A 26,700-nucleotide genomic window follows, 5' to 3' on the forward strand; every position below is an offset into this window, starting at 1 on the left:
AAGGGTATGTGTTTAAGGCATGGAAGAAGGTCATGGCATGTTTAAATGGCCGCATAAATATTTCTGTATTTCTGTATATGCAAATGTGTCGTGCTTTAAATCAACGCCAAATATAAAATCGCATCACCACAACATGTAGCCATCATAAAGTGTACAAAAGAACAAACTTTAATGAAAAGAAATTCATGGAAAAGAGTTTTATGACATTTGGCTTGCTCACGCGGCTTACATTGCGTATGCGTGATATGCAAAATATATGTAAGCTAAACATGTAAATGCCATCTGTATATACTTATATACGCAAGAGTGTACATACAAAAAGTACATTTACATGCATAAAACGAGAACATTGGAATGCCGCATGACAGGCCACTAGAACATCCACCATTGCCAACAGCAACAAGATTTCTCGTTATTAATTAAATTGTTTTGTTTTCATTAATTTCGCTGCTGCTGCTGGCGTTTTTTATTCCATTAAATGCCAAACAAATTACAAATTTACACGTGAACCAAAACAAACAAACGCCAACAACACTGGATGGATGCAACCCAATGTTATATGGAAATGCCATGTGGCCGCAACCCACACGGCGTATACGCAATGTGACCTGCACTGCGCTGCAATCGATAATCAAATAAATACTGATTGCATTTACACGCCGCAATATTTGACTCTCATCTGATCGAATCGGATATCTTGTGCTGCCGGCGATACTTTCATCTCCTGGAAATCACTGCTATTAATTGGCACAGGTGGCCTTTTGGTTTAAGGTTGGTGGCCGGTTTTAATATACCCAATAATATCCGCACATATGCAAAGATTATGCCATGAATAATGCATTTCCGCATTTCTCAGTTGTTTGTAAAGGCAGAATTTACGGTATCAGTTTAATGAGGAGGCAAAATGTTTATTTTTTAAGCTCAACAGATGGGGATTAATAGCTCTTAATAGCTCTTAAAACTTCTTATCATGCAATATATTAGTGTCTTAATCATTAAAACTTAACTTATGAATTTCCATAACGAGCTCAAACTCTAATATTTATTTTATTGCAATCCATGTCTTAAGTTGTTGAACGACATGCTCGTTTCTTGCGGCAATAAATTTGTATTAATTTTTAAGTTTAAGTTTAATTTTAATTGACACGAAACCCGCAGCGACAGCCGGTCGAACACCTACGCAAATATTTGGTTGCACGTTGCAACACTCGTTTTTCGCTGCATTTCGCTGTTTCTCCTGCAGCGAGGAGACAAGCAGGCAACTTCACATCCAACTACGAAATGTGTCAAGTACAGCAAACAGTTACAGATTTATGGCTGGGAGTCGGAGGACCCCTCTAACGCCTCCAACGCCTCCAACACCACGGAGAAACCTCTGAAAAACACACGCGACCAGGAACGGTTTTTCCATCTATTGAAAACTCGAGGCCCCCCCCTGGACTGCCAACTCCTCCCTTGTAATTCAATTAAAATGCAAACGAAAAAAAAAAGAAAATAAAAAAAAGGAAAAGGCGCCTCAGGCATTTGCAAATGGAGCGAGAAACGAGATAATAAATAGGGACGAGGAGGGGCCCAAATGGATATGTATATCCATGACCACTGTGAGTGGTTTTCTTTTTGCCTGCGGACAGTTCTCGATAACATTATCGTGAACTGTGACTGTGACTGTGTAACCGCAAAATATTTCAACAGCATTTTTGACATTTTATCGGCGGACAAACAAATAATTTACAAACTTCCAAATAACACAAAGCAGCGCAATATTTCGGTGAAACTTTTCGACAGTTTGTTTTACTTTTATTTCCATGTGAATCCGGGAATGGCATTCATAATAACCATTTATTATGCTCGTTTTTAGATGGTTGTTAATTTTTTTCGTACACAGAGCGAACAAAAACAGGGCTTTGTGTCTTTATTCATTTTTATTTGGAACGTATGACTCTGTTAACAATTTAACGGTTCAGTCAACTTTCATATATGAGTAGTGCCAGACAAATCAAATTGTGTAAGTCGCCCTCCAAACGACCTTGACTGTGAAATTATATCTGTTTCAGCGCTTTAATCGCTTCATGTATCAATGAAAGTTGCATAAAGCGGGGTAATTGAGTGAACAATAATAGCGGTCCAACAACAAAAGTGGGGGAGTGCTTCCATTTGAACAAAAGCGATTCGAAATCGTTTCAATTTAATTTGAGCAAAACAAAATGTATATAGTATGTGAGCCAGAAATAATGGTTGAAAGTAAACAATAACGTTGGTTACAGTGACTCTCAAACTGTACGTCTTTAAGTGCGTCACAAACTGGATACATGGCTCACTTTAATAATTGCACAGGAAATAATATACAATTAATATTAAACATAATTACAGTACAATAAATTCAGAAGAACTGAGTTGGCGTTGTTAGTAATTACAAGCTAGACTGACTGAAGTGCAGCTTTAGATTCGATTACCATAATCTTATGCTAAACAAAACTAGTTGCTCAGAATATGAGATCTAAAATAAAATCTTTAGGTGAATATGTGTAAGTGCACTGCCATATTAAAAAATATTTATGGTGCTTTTAAACCTTTTAAAACGTTCACAAAACTGAAAGCTGGGCAAAACCAACCAAACTAACAATAAATAAAATAATGAAATAATAGCTGTGAAAACAAACGAGGTGACGAACAGCGCGTAAAGCATTTCAAGAGCGCTCAAGTGTTGCAGGCAAATTGAACAACGTAAGTTCAATTCAATTCCAAAAAAACACACAAAAAAACGAAAAACAGAACACTCGCATAAATGTAATTTCCTCTTTATGTGTGCCGAATTCTGTTTGAGCTGCCCTCTAACTAAATTTTTAATGGCACTTTTATGTTGGCTCACTTTATTTGGCCTCTCTTTCGCTTTATTTTATTTTTGCAAATTTAAATTTCATGTTGGTTTTGGGTTGCTTTTCAATTTCCGACGCCCCAACGCCGAACAATGAAGCACTTCCGGTGGCTGTCAGTATGTGTCTGTATGTGTCTGCAGATTATGTTCATTAGTTTGCGTCAATTTGTTTTAAAACGCCGCATGTGAGTATGAAATGCTTATTCTAAATTGAGCACTGAAGCGGGTGGTAAACCCTGTGAACCTCGACCATAACAACGGATATTATAATTATGATGATCTGAAAGTCGGAGGGGATGGCCGCATTGCTACCAGCATTGTGGTGAAGACCCCATATTACTAACGATTAGCCATTATTGAGCCAACCTAAAATTTGATGGCTCTCTCTCTTTTTGTTCCTTGGTTTTGCTTGCAGACAAGAAACGCGTACGGCAAAGTGTTCGAGTATCTCAATCTCGCACTTCACCATTTATGGCGTACTTAAATCACAGCTCAATTGGTGCGAATCCAGTTGAGAAGGTGCCTGAGTTCCTCGCCAGCTCATATCCAAATGGAGACTCCGTCTTTAAAGAATGGCAGTGTGCCCACACGGGAAAACATGAAGTACCTACTGCTTAACAGGTTAAAATGGATTTTAACGGCCTATGATACTTTGCGGAATGTAGAATGTCATGGCAGAGTTTATTTTGGAAATAAATACAAATAGTAATCCATTTGATAAGCTTTGAGTGTTAACTTAGGTTTTATAAGTTCGAGCACTTATTTTTCCGCAGTGCACGCATAACTGTGCCAAAGGCACCAGGAGATGGAGGAATGTGCATAAGTGTGTGGACCAGGTTGAATGCCCCTTCACCGCAGCCACGCCCCTTGCTCGTGCGCCTCCTCCTATCGCTTAGCTGCAACCACTTGAGCTATTTTAGCGTACTGCCAAAGCGACAACGCTGGAGAGGAGCAGAGGAGCCAAGGAGGAGGCTTTGGTACGACCTGCTCTCCATCTCCTTATGGCAGCAAATATGCTGGCAATTTAGGGGGCGTGTCTCGGCCCTAGTTGAAACTAACGCCACGGAAAAGAACTTTTGACGCCAGCGAAATGCTCGCAGCAAAATGTAGTCAAACTCAAGAGTGGAGGCAGAACGAGGATCGCAGAGAATATCTCGAGTTCATTGCTTGTAAAATTGACTTTGGCCAAAGGAGGCAACAGAGAAAACCGATTGCAAGTCAAACTCAAACAAGCCGCAGATAGTTCGATACAATTTTCCAAACAGTTTGCGTTTGCCTTTTTCTTCTACAGGCATTACAGCTATACCCTGTAAATCGCACAGATATATAGGGTATATTCATTCTGCCTTATGTAAATATAATATATGAATTAACTGCAATTCAATCTAGCTATCAAAATCTATGTTCTTTGTTCTATATAATCCATGATCCTCCAATGAAACATTTACATATTCGTCTACATTTGAACAGCGTTTGCAGGGTAGCACACAGTTTTTACCTTCAAGAGTTCTTTGCCTACCCATTGCAGTTTTCTTGTGCTATCTGCCAGGCTTATTTCTTCTTGGCTTTCCTTTCGGTCGCATCGGTTTGCGGCAATTGCTGTTTCTCGCAGTTTTTCCGCCTCATTTGCCATAGACACCAAATGTCCTTCAGCATGGTTTTTCCAGCTTTTCCAGCCTGCCAGCAGTTATCTTTTTGGATACGAAATGCCGCTGCCACCACGCGGCTGGCCAAATTAAAGTAGCAAAAACTAGTTTCCGATACGGCGCACGTGCAGCATCGCCAGTTGCAAGTTCCTAGCTCCGCGTTGCAACTGGCAAAGTCTCCAATTGCAATTTGGCAGAAAGCATGTGCAGCCTGCTGTGGTTCGAGGTTCGGGTTTCAGCGGGGCAAACACTCGAAGTGAGCCAAAAAAAAGGTTTCCCATTTGCTTGCTCGTTGGTGGCATAATTCGCGCGCCAGGCGACGCCCCAAAACATACAGAGAGGTTTGCCTGCACTGGAAGAAACTACATATGCTGTCTGTTAATTTCAACTATTATACGGTTTGATATTCTTGTTAGTTGGATCTGTGTGTGGTTGATACTTTGTTGAGCGTGTTGTATGTGGCTTACATATATCTATATATAGCGTAGGTAAACTGATTTCTTTCTGTGCACACATGTCCCCTTCTCCCGAGGGAACTGCCATCGATTTACGAGCTGTGAGATTTCGTGCCTCGCAATTGGCTGCATTTTTGCAGCTCTTCGGCTTGTTTGTAGTGGACTCGAAGCACTTGGCAGTTGCGGTTCCTGCATCCTTGGTGGCTCCGATGGCCAGCTGATACAGCCGAGTTCGCTGGCCACATGTTTATGGCCCAAGTCAAATCGCGAAATGGTCCCTAATTACAAGTGGCGGCACTTGGCCGACCGACGTTGACCCACAAAAGAGGGGCACCCGCATTCCCGGGCATATTGCTCTATTTTCAGGTGAAACGATTTCATCATTAGATGCAATTTGTGTCCCGTTCACCTCTACAAAATATCTGAACCGTAAATAAAGGGCCGCGAGACCGCAGCCACTCCAGATTCAGATTCCAGATTGATTCAGAACCAAGAGCTGCGCCAAGATCCCAGAGTGGGCAGAGTGGGTTTGGAGACCAGAATGGTTTGGTACCAAGAACGGGGTCCCAGACTTCCAGAGCACGTTCCGTTGTCAAATATGGCTGCGGTCAGTTTTTCCAGCGGCCAAGAAAACTCTTTTTTCTTGTGCCCACTGCCATGGCAGCAGCTGCAACTTCAGCTCCACGGCTGCATAAATTTTCGCATTCGAGTTGCTTTTACCATTTGTGGGTACCCTTTGCCTCCGTTTACCGTTAAGTTGCTGCCACTAGAAGAGCCGCGCAAAAATTCAAATTGAGACAAACCGCCTCTTAGAACACCGAGAAGCATGTCTTGGATCCAGCTGTACATGGCATTCTGGAAAATCGACATCGAAAACTAGGAAATACACAAAAATACTAATCGTTGACAGTAGTGCGGCCAGCCGTTTTTAAGACAATTTTCACACTTGGCCAGCACCTGGAGTTTATCAGCCATTCAGTTTTTGTCTGTTTGCGGAGCCTAAAAATATTTTTCCGAACTTTGCCGAACTTTTTTTTTTACTCACACCTGAAACTGCAGTTGCAGTTGCCGGGCATTCAAAGCTTTTGTTGCGGTTTTGTTTATGGCCCGCAGCGATATGAAGTGAGTTTCCATTTGCCACATGCCCGGCGTTAATTGCCCTGCTAAAAGATTGCGCACGATGCGTATACTTAATTGTTTCTGCTCAACTCAAAAGCGAAATGGTTTCGCAACATAAAATGCTATTTTTTTTTCGCAATAAGCTGTTATCTTTGAGGAAGTTTGTGAACAGAGTAAAGTAGTTCATATAAAATAGATCATATAATATGGAATTTCAATAGAAGGATTACGATAGTTTAATAGTTGATAGTTTCATATTAACAGTCCAAAGAATTGGGATTAACTAAAAACGTTTAATAATAAGTCAAGTCATCTAACGGTTTAATCAATAGACTAATAATCTTAGTTTGCAAAGGCATAACCATGAAATATAGCGTTATAATGCACTTCTGTCCATACGACACCACTTCGAAGGTCTCATTTGGCTAGCATCGATCTTCTCAGATCCGCTCTTGATCATTTGATGCCGCCTCGAAGGGCTTAGCCCCCAAGCTGTCACCCAAGGAGGTTGACTTCATCCGACTGGCAATTGCAGCGGGACATCGCCCAGCCACTCAGCTAATGGCTGCTCCTCTTTGCCTGTACATATGTATCTGTATCTGTATCTGTTCACATATCTCTGTATCCACGGAGTGAGCCTCTGCTGCGCTTTCTTTCCTCCGGCGTTTTGGCTGCCAGTGGCCAGGGGCTGGTGGCCAGTTGCCAGTTGACCGATGGCAGTCTATTTGGGTCACCATAAGCTGCCAGGTCTGAGCGGCATCAGTCAGCGTGTTGGAGTCGAGTCTTCGCCACTGTTAGACCGTTGGACTATTGGAGTGTTGGAGTGCACTGGGACGGAAGTTTGTTTGCCAACTTGTTTGCAGCTCGTCCGCTGTCCGTTGGCCGTTGTCCGGTCGGTGTTGCATTGATTGGGCAAATGGCCGCCAGCATCGCCAGCGGTCCCAAAGAGCACATTTTTTTTTATCCCAAAAGCAAAGCCGGAAAAACGGGTCAAAGTGGCTTGAATATGTAAGGGTGTTCCAATAAAAAGGGAATATATATAGATAGAATCAAATGCTTATACAAGCAAGCTGATGAATAAAATAGCCAAAGGTAAAAGTTACACTGATATCTTTATTTACAAGTGTCCATTAAATATTTCAAAATGATTTGAAAATGTAACTACAAAACTACTCAAATCTAAAATTTAATCATAACAGTGTACAAACGAGTATCCATTTCCACTAAAATGGTTTTTCTGTTCACCCAAACTATAGTTTCATTTCAACACAACATGAAATGAAAATTCCTTGCCCAAATAAATCGAATTTTCCAAGGTTTGTCATCAGGCAACCTTTGCTTATCCACCCCAAAAGCTAAATCAAAATTCCTCGAGCACTTCCCTTTTTGCTATTTACGCAGTTAAATGTATAATATTCATGTGCTTTTTCAAGGGTGACTTCGTTTCTCCCCCCCAAATGGCCAAAAATTGGGTGGGTTTTTCCCATGGCTCTGCAAATGCTTCTTACACAGTTGGCCATAATTAATTTAATGGCCGAAATTACTCTGTTTAGGCATGACTGAGAACGGTAAAGGTTTGCTCAGTAATCCGCAATGGACGGCGCAGAGAACAGACCGCCACTCGCTGACATAAATAAGCTGGGAAAGAAAGTGGCCAGAACAAATGGGGGAATGGCTTTGGCTCCCAGCCGATGCCGATGCCAATGCCAATGCAACCGATGGATCGGATCCATTGATCCGCCTCGATCGGATCGGATGGGTTCGGGACAGAACGGCTAAGTACGGTTAAGCATGGAGCACGTTTGGCATCGAATCGATTAGCAATTCGAGTGTTCAGCAAATGGTCAGTGAAAGAATCGTCGGACACGTCGAGCATGTCTCTTCGATTCCAACTCGATTCCGACTGCGCGACTCTGCGACTCCCGATCATTGGCATCATTATCGTCATTATGGTGCCCCGTTCTTCTGGGCCATTCCTCGTGTGCCATGTGTCGTGTGTTGTGTGTCGTGTATCGTTTAGTGGCGCACTTTATTGTTCTACATTGTCCAGCGGAATGACTTTGACATAGAAATGGAAGTGGCCAATATAAGGCAGAAGGGGGCCTCTCTCATATACCTTTCACTGGCTAATTTTGCTGGCCAGCCACACACATCCTTTCCTTCCTGCTGCGCCGTGCCAGATGCCATTGCACTCTGCAGTCCAGTTGGAAAAGCGTTTCAGGGCTTTCCTTGCTGCCAGATATTTCTTGGACATTTTTCCAGCCACCCCTAGTGGTTGGGATTTTCCAGTTTGCTCTGTACTTTGCGGTTTTTGGCTGAGGGTTGCTTTACTGTGGCAAGAAAAAATGCTAAGGTACTGAATGACAAAGTGAACTGGGTTCTATGATTTTTGTAAAGAATGTTCTCAGTAGGGAATTCTTCATATAGATCTCCTTAAAAAGTGAAGGTACTTAACTTATCTATGAGATTTTCTATTTAAAAGAGCTGCAATGACTCCTTAAAGAAGCTTGTAGTGCATCCTGACTTCGTCTTGGTTTTCATTTGCCTGCACTTCTTATTTATATTTTGTTTCGTTTGTTTTTCGGTGCAGCCGCATGTTTTCCACCAACCTGTCCACTTTTCTCTTCGTGCGGATGAATATGAAAATGCTGAAAGCATTTCCACCGTTCTTTAACCCCAAAACGAGGAATACCTTGGATGCGACCCTGTACACTTGGACCTCCCCTGCTGGAAAATTTGTCGCATGTTTCGCTGCTTAGACTCAAGCCTAGACATGGCGAGATGGGGACTCCTCCGTTTCCAATCTCCAGCCTCCGGCGACTGGGAGCTCCCTTCTTAGGCAGTCATAATCGCCAGACACGTATATCCCATATATCCGTACATACGAGTACTTCGCTGGATGCATGTTGTGGGCCTGTGTTTCTTTTTTTTTGGTTTTTAATGTCTACCCTGGCTTGTTCTTGTTTGTTTGTTTGTTTGCTGTAGTTGCTTTTGCTGTTGCTGTTGCCGTTGTTGTCTGGGGTCTTGTGTCTATGTAAATATTGATTTTCCCTTCTGTTGGAGTCTCCGTTGGAAATTTGTTTAGGCTAACTGCATTAGTTCGGGAAAAATTGAATGTAAAGTGATATTTCGCAGGAGCGAAAGGAGCTGGTATCATCACAGGGTTGAATGCATGGAATTGCTCTATGAAACTGGCTAGATATTTTAAAGAGCAACCAAAACATCACCGTTACCTTTAAGCATTTATGTAAGGTAATACCTAGCTACCTGTTTTTGTAAACTCTTAAACGTAAGTTAGTAAACTTTGGCAAAACATGCTGGAATAACTTCTTGCGCGATGCTTTGGCGAATTCCTGCTGCCACAGCACTTCCTGTAGAACTGTAAGGCCAAGAGTGCGGTTCCTTGCCTAGGCATTTTCCCAACTTTTGCCACAACACCACCCCCCCACCTGAAAAACGCCGTTCGGGGGCACTTAGCCTGCCAGATGGGGCATATGCCACCGACGGTGGGGCAATATCTTGGCAACATGGTTCTGTCATGCTGTTCCGGCTCTAAAGCTCGCTTTTCGGACGAACTGCCGCATTCCGTGCAACATTGTCAACGGTTAATCTCTGAAAGGTCTCCTTTCTCTTCTACCTCCAGGCTATGGTGATGGCGATGGTGATGGTGGTGGTGATGCTGACGTCCCCCCCTTTCGCCCGCCCATGGCATTTTGCAGATAGCAGCTTTATTGCAAATGCCTGTCACCTGCATTCACAAGTTTTATGTGGCACTTACCCCCTCCACGTTGCTCCGTGGCATCATCATGAGCTTGTCCACATCCTTTAGCCTGCCACTACATTTCTGCAAATTCCCGTATACTATATTTTTATTTTTTCTCTTCTTTTTTTCGTCGTTCTTTTTTTTGTTAGAACTGCAGAATGTTTTAGTTCACCTTTCGACGCTTGCTGTCAATGTCCTTTTGTCCCCAGATAGCTGCCATCCGCCCTTCTGGGGCACCCAGCCGTTTGTCCAAATGCATCTGGGTGTAAGAAATATGAATGGCTGATGGGCGTTGCGCCGCCGCTGCCACGCCCCCAGTGGGCAAATAAATTTCATGTCGGCGAATACAAGTTCAATGCACTTGACTCTGATAAATGTTCGGTGGGTTGCATTCGATGCGATGAGTTGGAGGCCTCAAAAGAAGTCTTCACCATCAACACTTTCTTCCACGCCTCAGCGAGAACTTTTCGCCTCAGTTGCCTAGTTACACTTGGAGAAATGCAGCCATGCTTTAAGAATGCTGCTTCGTATATTCATTTTAAAGTTCTTTTATTTATAAATTTACCAATATTAGACTCTGTGGTGTATCTTTTGTAAATTGTCTTTTGTGCATGTGAAGAACCGATTGCGATGCAGTAGGTGGGCATGACAAGACAAACATCTGGGACGGACACCTAAAGGGAGGCAACCAGCACATAGAAGCTGGAGCAGCAGCTCACAGCTCTTGCCCACGAAACTCTAGCCAAACGAAACTAGTTTCGAGGCTGGGCTTGCCACCGCTCCCTCCTGCTGCATCCCTGACCATGTGATAGCCAAACTGGGAACGCGAAGATGCAGAGCGAACCTAAGGGTTCCAGGCAGCCAGCAAATGGGTTGGTTCGGGATGAGTCGTCGTCGGCTGTGCAGCTTGTAAACTTTTTAGTTGCTGAATGGCTTTGACTTTGACTTTGAGGCGGCTCGAATGGCTGCAGGCCGAAGACACGTCATTGACCTCCTGGCGGGAGAAGGCGGAGTCATCCGATCTGTGCACAGAGAGAAATACTACTTAGGTCTTCAATTTGATAGCCGAAAAAGAGTATGGCTGATATTCATAAAGTTAGCTTTGCCAATTGTGCCTCTGTATAGAAGCCAAATGCAATGATTCAGTCGTGAATAAACCAGGTATTTAGTTCGCACACAATCGTGATAAATTGCACTGCGCCTCGGAAGGCAATCAACTTGAAATTGATTACCACAATCCCTTGTCACTGCACGCATAAATTAATAAGCTTCGAATTAACCAAATGTCACACGAGGAGCAGCGGGAAAAGTGGGGAAGGGGAGAGGGAGGGGGAGGAAGCCGATGTGTAAGGGCAAACAAACCGAACTCAAAACCAACCCAAGTTCAGCGCCGCAAAATTGGCATACACTCGAACTCGGGCGATAGGAATGCGAGTGGCGAACAGAAACCGCGGCTGAAAACCAGTTTTCGGAACGCATCTCCTCCTCGGAACACTGAGAGAAATAGCATTCGACTTCTCTGCATTGAACTAAAAGCGATTTCCGATAAGGTTTCCAAATTGGAGAAGTCATATTGGTCGTATTTTCTAAGAGGTGAACCCAAGATGAAGTCTGAGTGAGAAGACTTGAAGTATAAGGCAAAAGCGCAGTGTATTGTTCCAGTTTGTGATGGTCGGCATTGTTCGAGGCTCCAAACTGCGATTCAAAGTGGCTCTGCGGCTTACCACAGGCATCCCATTCCCCGCTGCCTTCTGCTCCCTTTCGGCAAACGAGCTAAATTTATAAGATGATGTGACCAAGTCCAGGTCCAAGTCCGAGTTAAGGCCCAGAACACAGAACTTTGGAGCCCAGAGCCCAGGTCCAGTACCAGGTATTCGTGTTTCTGTGTGTGTGCGGGATGGCAGATTACATAAATTGATGCTGAAGCCTCTTGGGCTGCAACTTGAGAAGACCAGACATCAGCGGAATCGGAGATTCTTCCACAACAAAGGACACAGATCGAGCCAAAGACGCAGGCACAATGGCAGAGGACGTGCCAAATGTCGGCGAGAAACGAGAAAAATTTAGAATCAGGCATTAGGTCGAAACAATTGGAGATGAATTCTATTCGGAGCTAATGAGCAGGAAGTTGGCAAATGATTCAGAAAGTCTGAAAGTCTGACGCAGCTAATGTGCTCTAGAAAATCCATATTTGCCCAGCAAATGGATCGTTTTGGTGTAGTGCTGGCACATGTGTGTAAATATTTGCCTGAAAGAGCGAAACAGAGCCAAGGTGGCATTACTGGAAAGTAGAAAATAATTTAGAGGCAGTATTGACTCGGTAAATGTTTGCTAAGTAATTTCAACCCATTAAATACAGATTATTTACCTCGACCTTCTTGCGTTTGCCCCACAGTGCAGCGTCTTTTACTGGTTCTTTCCTCTTTCCTAAGCTTCCGTTATCACTTCGCTGTGTTTTCAACTCTTTCGGCTGAGAACTTTGGTCATTTGATACATTTTTTGAGTGGGAGTTGGAGGAGCCAGTTACTCTCAAACTGCGCAGTTATGTTGCCAAAATGCCAAACTTAAGCCAGACACAACTGTTCAAAACTAAAAGGCATACAAAATTTGCTGACACTAATGAGTCCGTAAATGTGTTGAGCCTGACAAAGCCCAAAAGTTTTCCGCGGAAGGCGCAAAAAATCCGAAAACCAAAACAAATCCAAGCCGCGACTTTAGCGGCAAACTGCAAACTTCAGGCTGCAAGCTTCGAGCTAGTTGCGACTTTAATTGCGGCAATAGAACTAGATTGGGTTTACACAGAAAAACAGACCTGTTTGTAAGAGATAAATTCATTTACGATCTATAATTTGTACAAATGAATGCCAAATATAGGTTCGTAAAGCAGAATTTATTGGACTATGGCATTTATTTTGTTTTTATTTGAAGCAAACAACATTTCTTTCTTACAAATACAAAATATAAAACCAAATTTAAGCCAGATATATTTCGATTTGAATTTACATAAGGATATATACAGATAGATAGATAGAAATTATGGCATATTTTATGGCATTTTTTCTTTAATGGAAACTCTAAACAACTAGTTAGTGGTTTTAAATCACTTCGGCCAACAACTTGTATTTGTTTTCCGTGTAGAAATCTAACAGATGGTCGGCGACCCACTTCCAAGCTTGGAGGCTGTCCAGTCCATCGGCAGTGGCTATTTACTTTTTGCTGGCACTGTTTACGCTTACCTGCCGCTATTTCCCTCTCGCTTGGCTTTCAATCAACAAGAAAACAATTGCAACAAATGCAGCAGCCCGCAGTCACAACAACAGCAAAAGCATCGCCAACTACTGTTTGACAATTTATCAATGATGTCTTTTGTTGCTGCTGCTCGCATTGTTATTGTTGTTATTGTTGTTGTTGTTGGCCGAGTCGCCTCGGGGTCTTTCGAGTATTTCTTATTGGAACAGGAAGTCGCTTATTTGCTGGCAGCAAGTGCACAGCGCTCATTGCACATCGCATCGCATTGACATTTACTTGGATTCTCGCATCTGAGCTTGACACTCACCACTCACTTGGTGCTCCAGTGGCTCTCCAACTGTGCGACCAAGCACCTCTCATGCAGATTGCCAATTGGAGCTAATTGAATTGGATTATTCCGCTGGCTCTCGAACTGTGCAATGTGTAAATGAAGTGTATATTTAACCTGAAACATACACATACATACTTAAACTAATAAACTATAACTAATCCATCTGAAAATAGAATCAGCCCTATTTTCTGAGGGGCACCTAACGATTTATTAAGAATAATGCAGATAATCTCGTTTATTTTCCAAGCGTATACAATTCTATTATAATCGCTGGAAAGTTGAGGTCAATTTAGTAAAATTATCTCCAGAATTGTTCTTAGTTTTCCGACAAGTTCTTCTCCTTATAAATTACACCCGCTCTCAAACTGCCTAAACCTACAACATTACGAGATTCGCGAAATGCACGAGCTGTCTCTCAAACTGTGTAATATTGTAAACTTCATGCAAATTGCAATTTGTTTCTATGCCCTTCGGAGAGCCATTGGGTCTGCTGGTTAAGTTACTGGCCTGCAACTGCAATTCCTCCATGATTTATGGGCAGTGTCCCACCAGCTGCCACCTGCCCCTTGCCGCTCTGCCACAAAAATACAACCGAATATGTCGAATACACATTCCGCCTGCTCCACTTTGTTGCAGCCGAAACTGAATTTATGGCCACGGTGTACGGCAGCCAACATCGCAGACGCAGGGAAAAAACCCCAAAATGAGCAAAAACAGTTTGAAAAGTGCTTTAAAGCCAAAAAGTGCGCACAACTTCTAAATTACTTTTCCAAACAGCATCCACTGGCCTGCCTTTTCCAATCCAAGCCCCACACTTTTGTAATCCCCACCGAATGTCGACGGTATTTTATGAGCCGTCTTACGGATTGGAAAATCGAAATCAAAACTCATAAAAATGCAATTTGCGCCAACAACTTGGAAGGGACAACCCCAAAACCAAAAGTTGGAATTTCTTCTGCCCTTCTGCTCCTTTGATACCCTTGCAAAGGGTATGCTCTTCTTGGCCAGGATTCAGCAGTGCAGTTAGGTAGATATTTATGGAGTTTTAAGGAGCATATGTGTACCAACTCAGTTCGGAGGAAGTACCCAAGTAGTGAGTAATGAGAATTGAAAGTTCCTGCCAGGATATAGTATTTGCTATTATGTAACAAGGATATCCTTGCCTCAAAACTTAGGGTATTTCCGACTTCGTTCCCAAATACCGTGCTTACCTTCCCTGTTTTTGTTGGGGTCTAGGCCAGCGACGTGTCTGCAATTTGCATGTGCATGACTGCGACTGTAACTGAGACCCCGGGTGCCAAGGGATGAGCATGAGGATGAGGGTTGGAGAAGCATCCGTGGGAGTGGGTGCGGTCCAAAAGGGCAGAGGGTTGGGGGTGGCGCCATAAAACCCATTTGGCGCACAGCCGTTAACGTGTTTTGTTGTTTGGCGAAGGAGTTGGGGTGGGGTTTGGTATTGGGGTTGGGAAATTTGAAGAGTAGGAGGCGTGCCTGGGGGCGTGCTAGTTTGTGTGGTTGAAGTTTGTGTGTCCAAGGGGTGAGTTGCTTCGTGGAGAAGGGCTGCTGATGCTGCTGCTGCTGCTGTTGATGCTGCCTGCATATGAAACCGGGCACCCAACTATATAAATAAAGTCTCGGAAACGTGACTGGAAAGGAAAGTGCATGCTGGCGGAATAGCATTCAGATATTGCCTGGCTGTATGCAAATAAGCCGTAATTTGTTGGCTTTTATTTATAAACTTTATTAAAAATATGTCTAAAGGGTTACCTTTAGTTAGGTTTTTTTAAACTTATCTGTGAAATAGCTTCCGTATGAGATCCGCAGTGCTTAGGCATTTAAAAAGCTTCTCTAGAGAAGCCATGAACTTGTAAGACAATACATTATCATAGTTAATTGGAGGAAAGCCCTCTGCCATGTAATTTCCGCCACCCACACGAATCATGCACACATCTGGCCAACACCCAAGCCGAGATCCATGACAAACTGTTCACTTAATGGCAACATTTGGCACATTATGGGCCAGCATGGAACTGCCTTTTTAGAGGGCCACTTAAGGGCGTGGGGCATTAAAGCAAATAGAACACGGAAAGTCGGTAGGCAACACACACTGCCGCATGTATGTATGCTCACACGCACTTTGCATAATTAATGCAGCGGCAATGTCAAACCCGTTATACACTCGAGACATTTTCCGGGAGTCCGGGAGTCTTTGTGCATCGTCGTGGACCAACTTTTCCGGGGTGGCATGGCAAAAAAGCAGGGCGTTGCTGGGAAATTCGTTGTGTTGTTTAATTAAAACAAGAAATTGCCACTTAAAGGCAGCGGTATATTATGAATGCCAGAATGTCTGTGTCTGTTGGGCTCTGGCTGCTGGTGGTCCTGTAGTTGCTGGGTGCTGCAGTCACGCGCTCATTAGCAGGGACATTGTAAAGGATACAAAAGTATGTGCCATTTGTGCAGTGAGAAAAAAGGTGTACGAATCAAAATTGTCATCCAAACACTTGCAATCAGTGTTGGTCGTAATGACCTCCATTATGTGATTTATTCCCGGGGGGTTTTGCTGAAAAAATACATCCTTCATAGGTGGAAAAACGTTTTTATGTCAGTGTTTCCATGTGTACACAAGCACAGAAGCAGGAAGTTCAGCAATTGCTAGGCCGGAAGTCTTTTGTGGGACCCGCACGACTTGAGCACGTCAATGGAGCACCTGATTCAGAGGCATACACACGTACTTAACTGCTTTCTGCTTTCCACCCACTTGTGCCTTTCCAGGAACTGAAGGAGAGCTTCAACTATGGCCTGTTTGCTCCACCTGCCAACGGCAAGGCGGGAAAATTCCTGGATGAGGAACGCCGCCTGGGCGATTATCCTTTCAACGGACCCGTGGGATATTTGGAGGTGCGTTCGGTTTTAGCCATTCCTTCACGTATTTTCATCATTTATTAAATTTGTTCTTGTTGTTCGCCTTTAGCTGAAGTACAAAAGGCGTGTGTACAAAATGTTGACCCTGGATGAGCGCCAGCTGAAGGCTCTCCACACGCGGGCCAATCTGCGCCGCTTTCTGGAGTGCATCAATGGCGGGCACGTGGAGAAGATAGCCAAGATGTGTGCCAAGGGCCTGGACCCCAATTTCCATTGCTCGGAAAGCGGAGATACTCCGCTGACGGTGGCCACGGGCGCCAAGAAGCCAAACAAACTGCTCATCGCTCTGGTGAACGGTGGAGCCTTGTTGGACTACAGGACGAAGGATGGCACCACAGCTCTGCACCGTGCAGTGGAGCACGACTCCTTGGAGGCGGTCAGGTGAGAGGGTGTCCTGCTCCATTTCAAAGACGCACTCATTACCATTCTGCTCTTAAACCACCAGCACCCTCCTCGAACTGGGCGCCTCGCCGAACTACCGCGATGGGCGTGGCATCACCCCGCTGTACATCTCCATCACCAGGAAGTGCGAGGCGAAGATCACAGAGAGTCTGCTGCACGACCACGCCACGCTGGGAATCCAGGACAGCCAGGGCTGGAACGAGGTTCATCAGGTGAGTCGGTGGCGGTCCGTGATGATCCAGGTGGTCCAGGTGATCCTGGCGATCCCTAACAGCAACTGCTTTGACCCCGAGCCAATCCCCGGTGAAATGGTGTTGGCCCACAACCGTTGAACGCCAATTAATGATTGAATTCTTTATCTCTCTCTTCTTTCTTGAAACTCTACTTCTCTAACTCTAAACAACCAAAACAAAACCAAACAAAAACCAAAAACAAAACAAATTCGCTTGCTAATACTTTGTAACCCGCGGGTTGGCATATGCATCTCTGCTGCATCCTTTGGCTCTCTCCGCTCACCCGATCGATCCGTAGGCCTGTCGCCATGGCCTGGTCCAGCACCTGGAACACCTGCTGTTCTACGGTGCTGACATGGACGGCCGCAATGCGTCCGGCAATAGTCCGCTGCATGTGTGCGCTGTTAACAACCAAGAGGCTTGTGCTAGAATGCTTCTCTTTCGCGGCGCCCAGCGCGGCGCCCAGAACTTTGCCAATCAAACTCCCTACCAGGTAAAGCCCAGTGTCTGGACTCAGGAACCTACACAGAGAAAACGGATCATGCGATTTAATTACATGTAACCAATGTACACCAATAACAAGATGCATGCAAGGTCATTTTCTCTGTGTAATTCTGGGACCAAAAACTTTTGAATTTTGTTAACAACTTAGTAGTTGATAGTCTTAAAGTTGGTACTTTTGTGCTGCTGTAGTTACGCTTGTAGTTCAGTCTAGTAGCTAAGTTAGTTTTTGATTTAATAACTTGGTTTGGCTCACGGAACTATGGTTTTTTAATCCAATTCGATTTCCCATAGGTGGCTGTTATAGCCGGCAACTTGGAGCTGGCCGAAATCATTGAGAACTACAAGTCGGAGGATATTGGTAAGTGGTGGCCTACTTTCAAATCATCAACCATCATTCACCCCCGAAAAGCAATCGACTCGTACTCGCAACCGAACTAACTTCATACTCATCAAAACTCAATCCAAAATCCCATTCACACGGATTGTGTTTCGAACACCTTGGAACACCATTCTGATTTCTTGAGTTCTTTCTTAAGTTTCTGTTTTGATATTCGTTTGCGCTACTCAGTCTATTTTATCAATATTGGCCACAATCAAAACAAACTAGTTTCCTTTCCACTTAGTTCAAATCAGTTTTCCCCATGAGCGTCTGCATATCTGTTTTTCTGTCTCTTTGAATACACTTGCATACCATCTATCAATCATTCAACAATCAATCAATCATCCAACTTGATCATCTAGGTCTCTTTCCCCACATCAGTGTATATTACTCGTATTATATAAATATCTGTACTCCTTTCAATTTCTATATAAATTTCTATCGCAACCTATACTTTACCCAAAACACTTTTTTCGTATTTTGCATATGCTTGTTTGAGATTCGTGCTCCATAAATGTAATCAATTCAAATAGTTTTGCTAATGCCACACTTCCAATATTTTGGCTGTTCTTGATCCATGTTTTGTTCAATGTTTTTCGTGTTTTTCCATATATATATATATTCCATTTCCTAGTGAGTTGGTTTGTTGGCAGGACATTTGTAGAGTGTCCTTACTTTGTTTTTGCTTCTCATCTCAGTCGCTTATCCTTCGATAAATGAGCAGTAAGTAAGTGTAAGTAAAGTGTGCCAATCATTTCTCGGAATATTCCCTAACTCTGCCTTGGGCTTAGGGTGTTAGATTATCTCTTTATTTCCTATATTCAAAGTTATCACAGTATTAGATTGAGTAGAGAGCAAACGGAACAGGGGAATTGGAATCCAAAAAAAAGTGTATAAAGAAAAGAATGCCTTTTAAAATCAGAAATCAGAAGTTAATCTTAAAATTTAAAAAATATGTTCTCTATCAGTAATTGATTTTAAAAGGAACTCTTTTCCACGAAAGGGCTGCGATGACAGCCAGACCTGACGACCAACTAATCAGATAACACACTGCTCCCAACCACTCTTCCTGCCTAATCCTTGACCTCCAACTCGAACACATTTTAAGTGAATATCCTTGATCACCACACAGTTCCCTTCCGCGGACCGCCGCGCTACAATCCGAAGCGCCGCTCGGGAATCGGGTGGTTGAGCGCCAATGGAGCCGCCGGCGCAGCTCTGCTGGCAGCGGCTGGAGGTGGTTTCGGTGGTGCGATGGTCGGCACGAATGGCGCTGCCAACGGAAACAACGGGGCTGGCGGTGTTGGTCTGATGCTCAGCCATCAGAACCACCAGCAGCACCTCGCCGGCCACCATCAGCATCAGCTTCAGCAACAGCATCTGCACCAACCGCACCACCAGCACCACCAGAATCACCACCAGCAGCTGCAGCAGCAGCAGCTGCCCCACCTGCACACCCTGCAGCTCCACGGCCCGCCATCGCCCTGCCCCTCGGAGCACATGCTGGGAGCCTACAGCTCCGCCAGCTCCAGCCTCTCCGAGGGCTCCTCCGGCCACCGATCCCACGAGGACGACATCAGTATTGTGACAGGTGAGGAATGGCTTTGTTTTTCGGTTTGATTTCTACCTCATTTGCATTTGCATTTGCCTAAGCTTAAGTTAAGTTAAGAGGGGGGGGTACTTAAGGCATAGGTCTGCTATTATTGTAGATAATGGCAAAGCATATATCTTCGGCGATCGGATAAGTATACCTATAACTCTATCTCCTACTGTATGTATCCGAAGGCATGCGTTTAAGTAGCTTTTGACTAAACAAAGAGTGATTGCATGCGTTTCTACCTCGCACTGATTATATTATTTAAATCGCCTATCACTGACAACGAAATCATATTAAGATAAAGACTTTCTGACGATACTTTATAATCACCAGAATAACTTAAACTTGTATCCTTTATTATAGTATATTCAATGATTTAACCGAACAGAGACTAACTTGATTCTTCGGAAAGAAAGATTGCTTTGTGCTGGTATCTGAATATTTTAGTTTTAAAACTTCATCTCTATTTTGGATATTCTCCTTTTCTACGAAATCCAATGAACCATTGATTCTGATCATTTTTCCCCAAATGTATTGTATTCTTCACTGAAAATAGCCCACCTATGATTTCCAGTTCATTCCTCTGCCATATTCCAACCATGCTAGCACTCGTTTAAAGCATCCGCTTTGACTCCACTTCACTGGAGGCTCCTGTTGTGCGTTCAAACATTTGCATGCCACTCGTTTGTCCTCTGCCTCATATACATCAAATGTAGTCCTAAAAAAGCAAACCACTCATTGTATCGACCTTCCCCGAACAGACAAATCCCTGGGCGACACCAGCGACATAATCAGCGATTCGTCGGGCGTGGGAACGAACTCGGACTCGGCAGCCTGTTCCATCGGGCATCCCAGCACCACAGTGGTGTGCATGGAGCCATACGCTGGCAATACCGTGGGTCACATTCGCCTCCAGCCCGGCGATGTGATCGAAGTGGTGGGCAGCACCGACTGCGGATTGCTCGAGGGCTATGTGCGCGGCACCAACCAGTCCGGCTTCTTTCCGGCCGACTGCGTCCAGGAGGTGAGTCTGCGCCAGAAGCACATCACCAATGTGATGACCGCCAGCACGGGCATGGCTCCGCAGCAGCAACAGCAGCAGCAGCATTTGCAGCAGGTACCAGCAGGTTCCTCCGCCGCCTCCTACCAGGGATCACCACAGTTGAGCTTGGGTGGACATTCAGGCAGTTCCAGCACTCTGCTCCAGCAGCCCCATCAGTCGCCATCACTGTCGGTGGCCAGCAACGGATCCTGCCAGCAGCCGCTGGAGAGCAATGGTGGAGGAGCATCCGGCAATGGCATCCAAAACCGAAACAATAACCACTCCGTGGGACAGTACAGCAGCGCCACTGCACCGCGCATCAAAAAGAGGTACGAAAGCAAATCCCTTCAATGAGTTGCAAACTAATGCCACATCTCTTCCAATTCCAACAGCGCCTATAACGCCCCTCGATCGGTGGTGCTGCACCGAGCCAAGCGCGGATTTGGCTTCATATTGCGCGGCGCCAAGGCAAGTTCCCAGCTGATGCAGCTGCGCCCTTCAGAGCGCTTCCCCGCGCTCCAATACCTGGATGATGTGGATCCGGGTGGTGTGGCGGACATGGCAGGACTTCGTCCGGGGGACTTCCTGCTGACCATCAACGGCGAGGATGTTAGCTCCGCCTCGCACGAACAAGTGGTCGAAATGATCCGTTCGGCCGGCGCTCTGGTCAACTTGACAGTGGTTTCGCCACAGTTCCCCCACCAGATGCAGGCCAGTGCTCAGTATCTGCCCAGTGGAGCGCGTGCGGGCAGCCACCACTTGAACAGTGGACCAAGTACGCCCCAGAGCTCGCACCGGCAGTGCGCCACGTTGCCGAGGAAGATGACGGGTCCGGGAGCAAGTGGTCCCTCCTCCTCCTCCGGAGGCAGTGTGCGAATGGCTCCGATGCCACCGCGCAGGGATCCCAAAACCACGTTGAGTGTGGGCAGAGCCAGGGCCAAATCCATGGTTGCTGGTCTGGAGAACGGAGGGGAGAAGGAGGACGATTTGCCGCACACCAAATCCAACTCGGTGGAGTCGATTGCAACGCCCACACCTACCGGCATCCAAACGGGACCTGGAACACCCGTTCAGCTACGCACGGCCAGCATTAAGGCGCGACCCACATCCAGTAGGATCACAGCTGCCGAATTGGAGGAGCTATTCCAGCGCCAGCAGGGCGAGGGCAGTGCGGCGAACGCCAGTCGCTATGCCACCATGATGACCAGCTCCCGTTTCCAGTCGGGCACGGACAGCGGTGCAGCCACTCCGCCTGCATCCAATGGATCTCCCATGAGGACTGGTCCGCTGGTGTACGGCAGTGTGGCTGAGATGAAACGTAAGACAGCGAGGAGCAAGCACGGTAGTGGCACGCTTCGTGGAAAACCCGTAGCCACACCCACAGTCGGCCCAGGTGGAGCAGGAGGCGGTCGTGACCTCAAGCGGTTCCATTCCACACCCGACTTGCATGGTCCTCAGCTGCACGGTTCCGCTTCATCCATTTGGCAGGCATCTGGCAAGGGTCACCACTCGCAGGACGATGTGGCCACGCTTCATGCCTCGCTGCAACGCTTGAACTCTAACCAAGGAGAACTAAAACTGGGAGGATTAGGAGCAGGAGCGGGCGGAGCAGTACTTCCCCCACCCAATCACCCACCTCCACCACCTCCAGTGGGCCAGGTTGTTAAAGTGGAAACACGCAGCAGTGTTTCGGAGTACGAGAGCACCATCTCTTTACAACAAAAATTGAAGAAGCGCACGGAAAACGATGCTGTGACCAGTGCAGCCATCGATGGCGTCCAGAGCAGCTTCAATCCCTCGGCAAATGCCAAGATCTATGCCTCGCCGCAGGAACTGCGCAACGTGATGGCCTGGAAGTTGCGCCAGGCGCAGGAGAAGCCATCGCAGGAGACATCCGCTGGATCCCAGCAGCCAGTTAGTCAGTACGCTGCGCCCACGCAGATGCGACCAGCACAACAACAGCAGCCGCAGCCGCAGCAGCAGCAGCTGCAAGCACAGCAGCCACCTACAGCGCTGGCCTCTCACTATGCGGCTCCCCAAGTGCAGGTGCAGCAAGTGCAGCAGGTGCCGCAGCCACCTCAGCAGTCTGCCCCCCAATCCCCGCCTGCTCCACCGCTGCCACAGGCAGCACCTGTGCCGGCACAAAATGGCAATGGAAATGGCAGTACAAGTGGAGCCGGAACAGCTCCTCCCATTCCCGAACCTGACTACAGCTGCAGTGAATCGGATGGCGAGGATGAGAACTCCATCCTGGTGGCACGGAACACCAAGCTCAATGAGAAGATCGCCCTATTCGATGTGCCAGAGACTAGTGGAAATAGTCAGGCTAGGTAGATATCTATCAAGTACAATCCTATTTACGTTCCCCATTAACAATCCCTTATTTTCCGTCCACAGTGGGAGCAGTTCCAACTCGGGCAGTGCCTCGATTTCTCATTCGCTCTCTGTAGAGGAGATCCAGCGCATTCGCAGCAATCTGAAGACATCGAAGTCATCGCCAAACGGTTTTGCCAAGAAACCGGAGGAGGAGAAACCACCAGAGCAGCAGCAATCCCACCAACAACCACAGCAACTTTTGCAGCCAGGCGAAGATGAGTGCGACAACAGCAGCTCCGGCGTCAGCAGCGAACAGGAACATTTGGCACTGGCAGCCGGGCTCACACTGCCAGGTGGTGGTAAGCCCACCGACACCATTAAGAAGAAGCCATCGGTGACCATTGTGGAGGAACCCAAGACGATTCCCGATCAGCCCAGCAGCAACACCAGTCACACTACGAAGCCCATGGCCAAAACCACCATCAGCATAGGCGGCGGTGCCAGTGCTGTGCCCACAGCCACACTTACAGTGAAGCAGCTTGTGCAACAGCAGCATGCACCCGTCATCCAACAGCAGCAGCAGCAACTGGGCAGCAAGCAACCGGTGACAGCCGCCAGCACCAACAAGTTTGCGCAACAGAGCAACATCAACAGCAATGTGATGAGTCCCCAGGTTTTGGGGCGCATTCCCAGCCATCATCATCAGCAGCAGTCGTCGAATCCCAACCAGAAATTGATCGCCACCCAGCAGCAGATACTACAGCAGCAGCAACAGCAACTGGCCCACCAACAACATCTCCAGCAGATCCTCAAGGCAAAGGCCGCCGCGGCCGGAGGAGCCAGCAACACAGCCGTCCTAGTGGCGAAGCACCAGCAGAAACTACATAAGGGCACCAGCAGTGGCCACGAATCGGAGATGGAGACTCGTTCCGATCTGGAGGATGATGACGGAGATCTAAGTCCCTCGCCGCCGGCCAAGGCGTTCCAGCGTCACAATTCGCTGACGCGCAAGCAGGCAGCGGCAATTGCCATGCAGAGGGGCGCCACCAGAACCACGGCAGTGTCCCTGATGCAACTCCCGCCGCCCCTGGAAGCGGACAGCGATGGAGAGCCGTCACAGCTCACGCTCCAGCGTCAGCAGCCCCATCACCCGACACAGACCCACCCACATCCCCACCAGCTGCAGCAACAACTGCAACAGCAGCAGCAGCAACAACCAATGGCCGCCCACATTGTGGGCATGCTGCCCAGCGGACAGCTGGTGGCTGTTGCCTCTGGCGCTGTTGCTGGCGTTCCGGGCGTTGGGGCGACTGCGGTGCAGCAGGGCAACAACAATCTGCAGCAGCTGTGCACCGATAATCTGGTGTTGGCGCCTCCGCCTCAGTTCTGCGATTGCAACGATGCCAAGCACGCGCCGCAGCCGCATCTGCCAACGAGCCAATATCATCCACAGCAGCAACAGCAGCAGCAACAACAGCAGCAGCAGCAGCAACTGCAACAGCAGCAGCAACTGCAACAGCAACTGCAGCAGCAGCAGATGATGCAGATGCACCAGCGGCTGTCCGGGGGCGCTGGCGCTGGAGCGGTGGGCACCTTGGGAAGGGTCCGGATCGTGGGGGCCATGCCCAAGGCCAACCACCATAGGCTGCACTAAACTAAGCCTGGGGAATCCAATCAACCGTTTGCCAAATCGTTAAATCGTTAGTTAGTGTAAGTCAACAGTCATTGCCACTCACAACGAATAGCCGCAACTGCCTGCACCCAGAAAATGAAGCGCGACGACCATTTCAGGCACAAATCTAATTGTTGCCACATCTTTTCAATGGCAAGAGGATGTTCGAATTAGAATTTTTTTGATTTCGAAATCTTAAGTTACTTTTATTATATTTATTGCGTGTGATATAAATTTATGCAAGCTGCCCGCGCGCAGCAACTAATCGCTATTTGTAATCAAACAGCAAGTATGTATGCAATATTTAATGATTAGTTAACAGATACCCAGCATCCTACCATTGAAAACAAACTGAAAGGCAGTAGCCGGAGATTCTTGCTCGACATGGGTCTTTTAGTTTGCTTTCGAGCTGCACAATGTGTCAAATGTTAATGTGGATTTCAGTCCGCATCCGATCTTAGTTCGTAATGTTAGAAGGGCGCCAGCGCCAGGCAACTTCATTTATTCAGTATCCATCCATTGATCATTCGTGTTCGTGTTTGACTAGTGCACAAAACATTTAAACGACATTAACATTACTCTAATTCACAACTAGCGTAGGTTTTATATGCCTAAAGAAAGCAGGGAGGCGGAAGTTGCACCGAGTAACAATAATATTTGAATTTGAGCATTTAGCCGAATTTCCAGTCAAGTCAAGTCAACTAAACTAAACTTAACTAACAAATACTAAATGAATAAAACGTATAATGTTTTTAAACAAAATATTTATAAAACAAATATTTCAATAGGCGGCTATTTTATAATCGAGTAAAAAAAAACATGAAAGATCGAAATTGAAAACAAAACGTAAATTTTTGCTAGTAAAATTTACAGATTTTTACTTTTAAAAGATTTTTTGTATAATTGTTTTTTTAGAGAAAAACTTTAACTTGCCAGAGAAATTACAGAATATTAGAGAACATAATTGGAGTTGAAGAAGTAACGTATTGTATTGAAAGAGGTTCTCAACTATTTGCCAGCGCTTAATGCAAATATCGTCATAGGCAACCCAAACTTATAAATGCGTTTTCACAAGTAACAATTATTATAACTAAGGCTGATTTTATTGCATAATACATACAAAACACAGAAATCGAACCAGCATTCGCCTACATACTGAATGAAATATATTGAAGAACTCAACTAACCAAGCAAGCGATTGATGCATTTACATTGTTTAAACAAAAACTCTTTGAGGTATTGAAAGAATTGGATGGTAATATAATGAAATCGTTCGAATTGGCAGGCCGCTCCTTTAGCACTAGCACCTAAGTGTTGAAAAGTTAGAAAACCTAAATCTAAACCATTAAACATAAACAACCGAGAATATATTGGATACTCTAGCGTATAACTAGGTTTTAGCACACTTTTTAGTTCTCGCAATAGTTGCTAATTATTTGTAAATTGTTTTAGTTCCAACACCCACACCCCGCGCGTACATGTATACAAATATGATTAGCCATCAAGCTTGTTAGTTTTTAAGTTAAACCGTCTAGTAAATCCACGTGCAGTGCTCAGTTACAACTACATCATGCACCATGCAGCCCCCACCCGATGGGGGCATGCAACACGAATGCGTGAGTTCGTGCAATTGCGAATGTGTTGAAAACGCTATATAGCAGGATTATTGAATATGCCTAAACCCCAAGATAATGTTAAACAATTAAAGCACACACCACCACACATACACTTTAAATGCAAGTATTTCAAATGGAATAATATGGAAATATTTATCATAAGTCGTATAATATGCAATTATGTATTATGAACATGCGTATGAGAAATTAATAAATATGAATGAAAACTATGCCACGACTTAATTTAATTGCCTTATACTCACCTTTTAGCCATCAAAATCAGTATTGTCCCAGAAATAAAACGCACTTTTCATTTATTTACAAAAGTAATATTTTTCTATTTTATTTTTTTAGTTTCCTTTTTTAATCGTAAAAGAACATCTGTAAATGTTTGTTTTTGCTTCCCAACATTTCGTTCAATCTCGGAGAACAACAAAACGGCAAACAGAAGGCTGGCGCACCAATACATCTGGCTAATCAAATGGAAAACCACACGGCTGACCAAATCGATTTTACTCTTGCCCAAAATCCGAACAGGCTTAAAGCAATTGCAATGCAATTCAAAGATTCGAGATGGTA

At 45.5% G+C, this 26,700-nt stretch overlaps 1 protein-coding gene across 1 annotated transcript in view; it reads left to right on the top strand.

The window, feature by feature from the left end:
* LOC122615020 (AF4/FMR2 family member lilli) overlaps positions 1-26,170 on the top strand; it is a 64,223-nt gene extending 38,053 nt beyond the window's left edge. Inside the window, exons 4-12 of the mRNA XM_043789851.1 lie at positions 16,211-16,336; positions 16,410-16,741; positions 16,806-16,974; positions 17,294-17,488; positions 17,791-17,857; positions 19,011-19,469; positions 20,237-20,846; positions 20,910-22,847; positions 22,915-26,170. Of these exons, the coding sequence (XP_043645786.1) occupies positions 16,211-16,336; positions 16,410-16,741; positions 16,806-16,974; positions 17,294-17,488; positions 17,791-17,857; positions 19,011-19,469; positions 20,237-20,846; positions 20,910-22,847; positions 22,915-24,487 (5,469 nt within the window). The 3' untranslated portion in view covers positions 24,488-26,170. The remainder of the gene's footprint in view (positions 1-16,210; positions 16,337-16,409; positions 16,742-16,805; positions 16,975-17,293; positions 17,489-17,790; positions 17,858-19,010; positions 19,470-20,236; positions 20,847-20,909; positions 22,848-22,914) is intronic.
* The last annotated feature ends 530 nt before the right edge of the window (positions 26,171-26,700 follow it).

Source organism: Drosophila teissieri, chromosome 2R (genome assembly GCF_016746235.2).
Source record: "Drosophila teissieri strain GT53w chromosome 2R, Prin_Dtei_1.1, whole genome shotgun sequence".
Taxonomy (NCBI): Eukaryota; Metazoa; Arthropoda; class Insecta; order Diptera; family Drosophilidae; genus Drosophila; species Drosophila teissieri.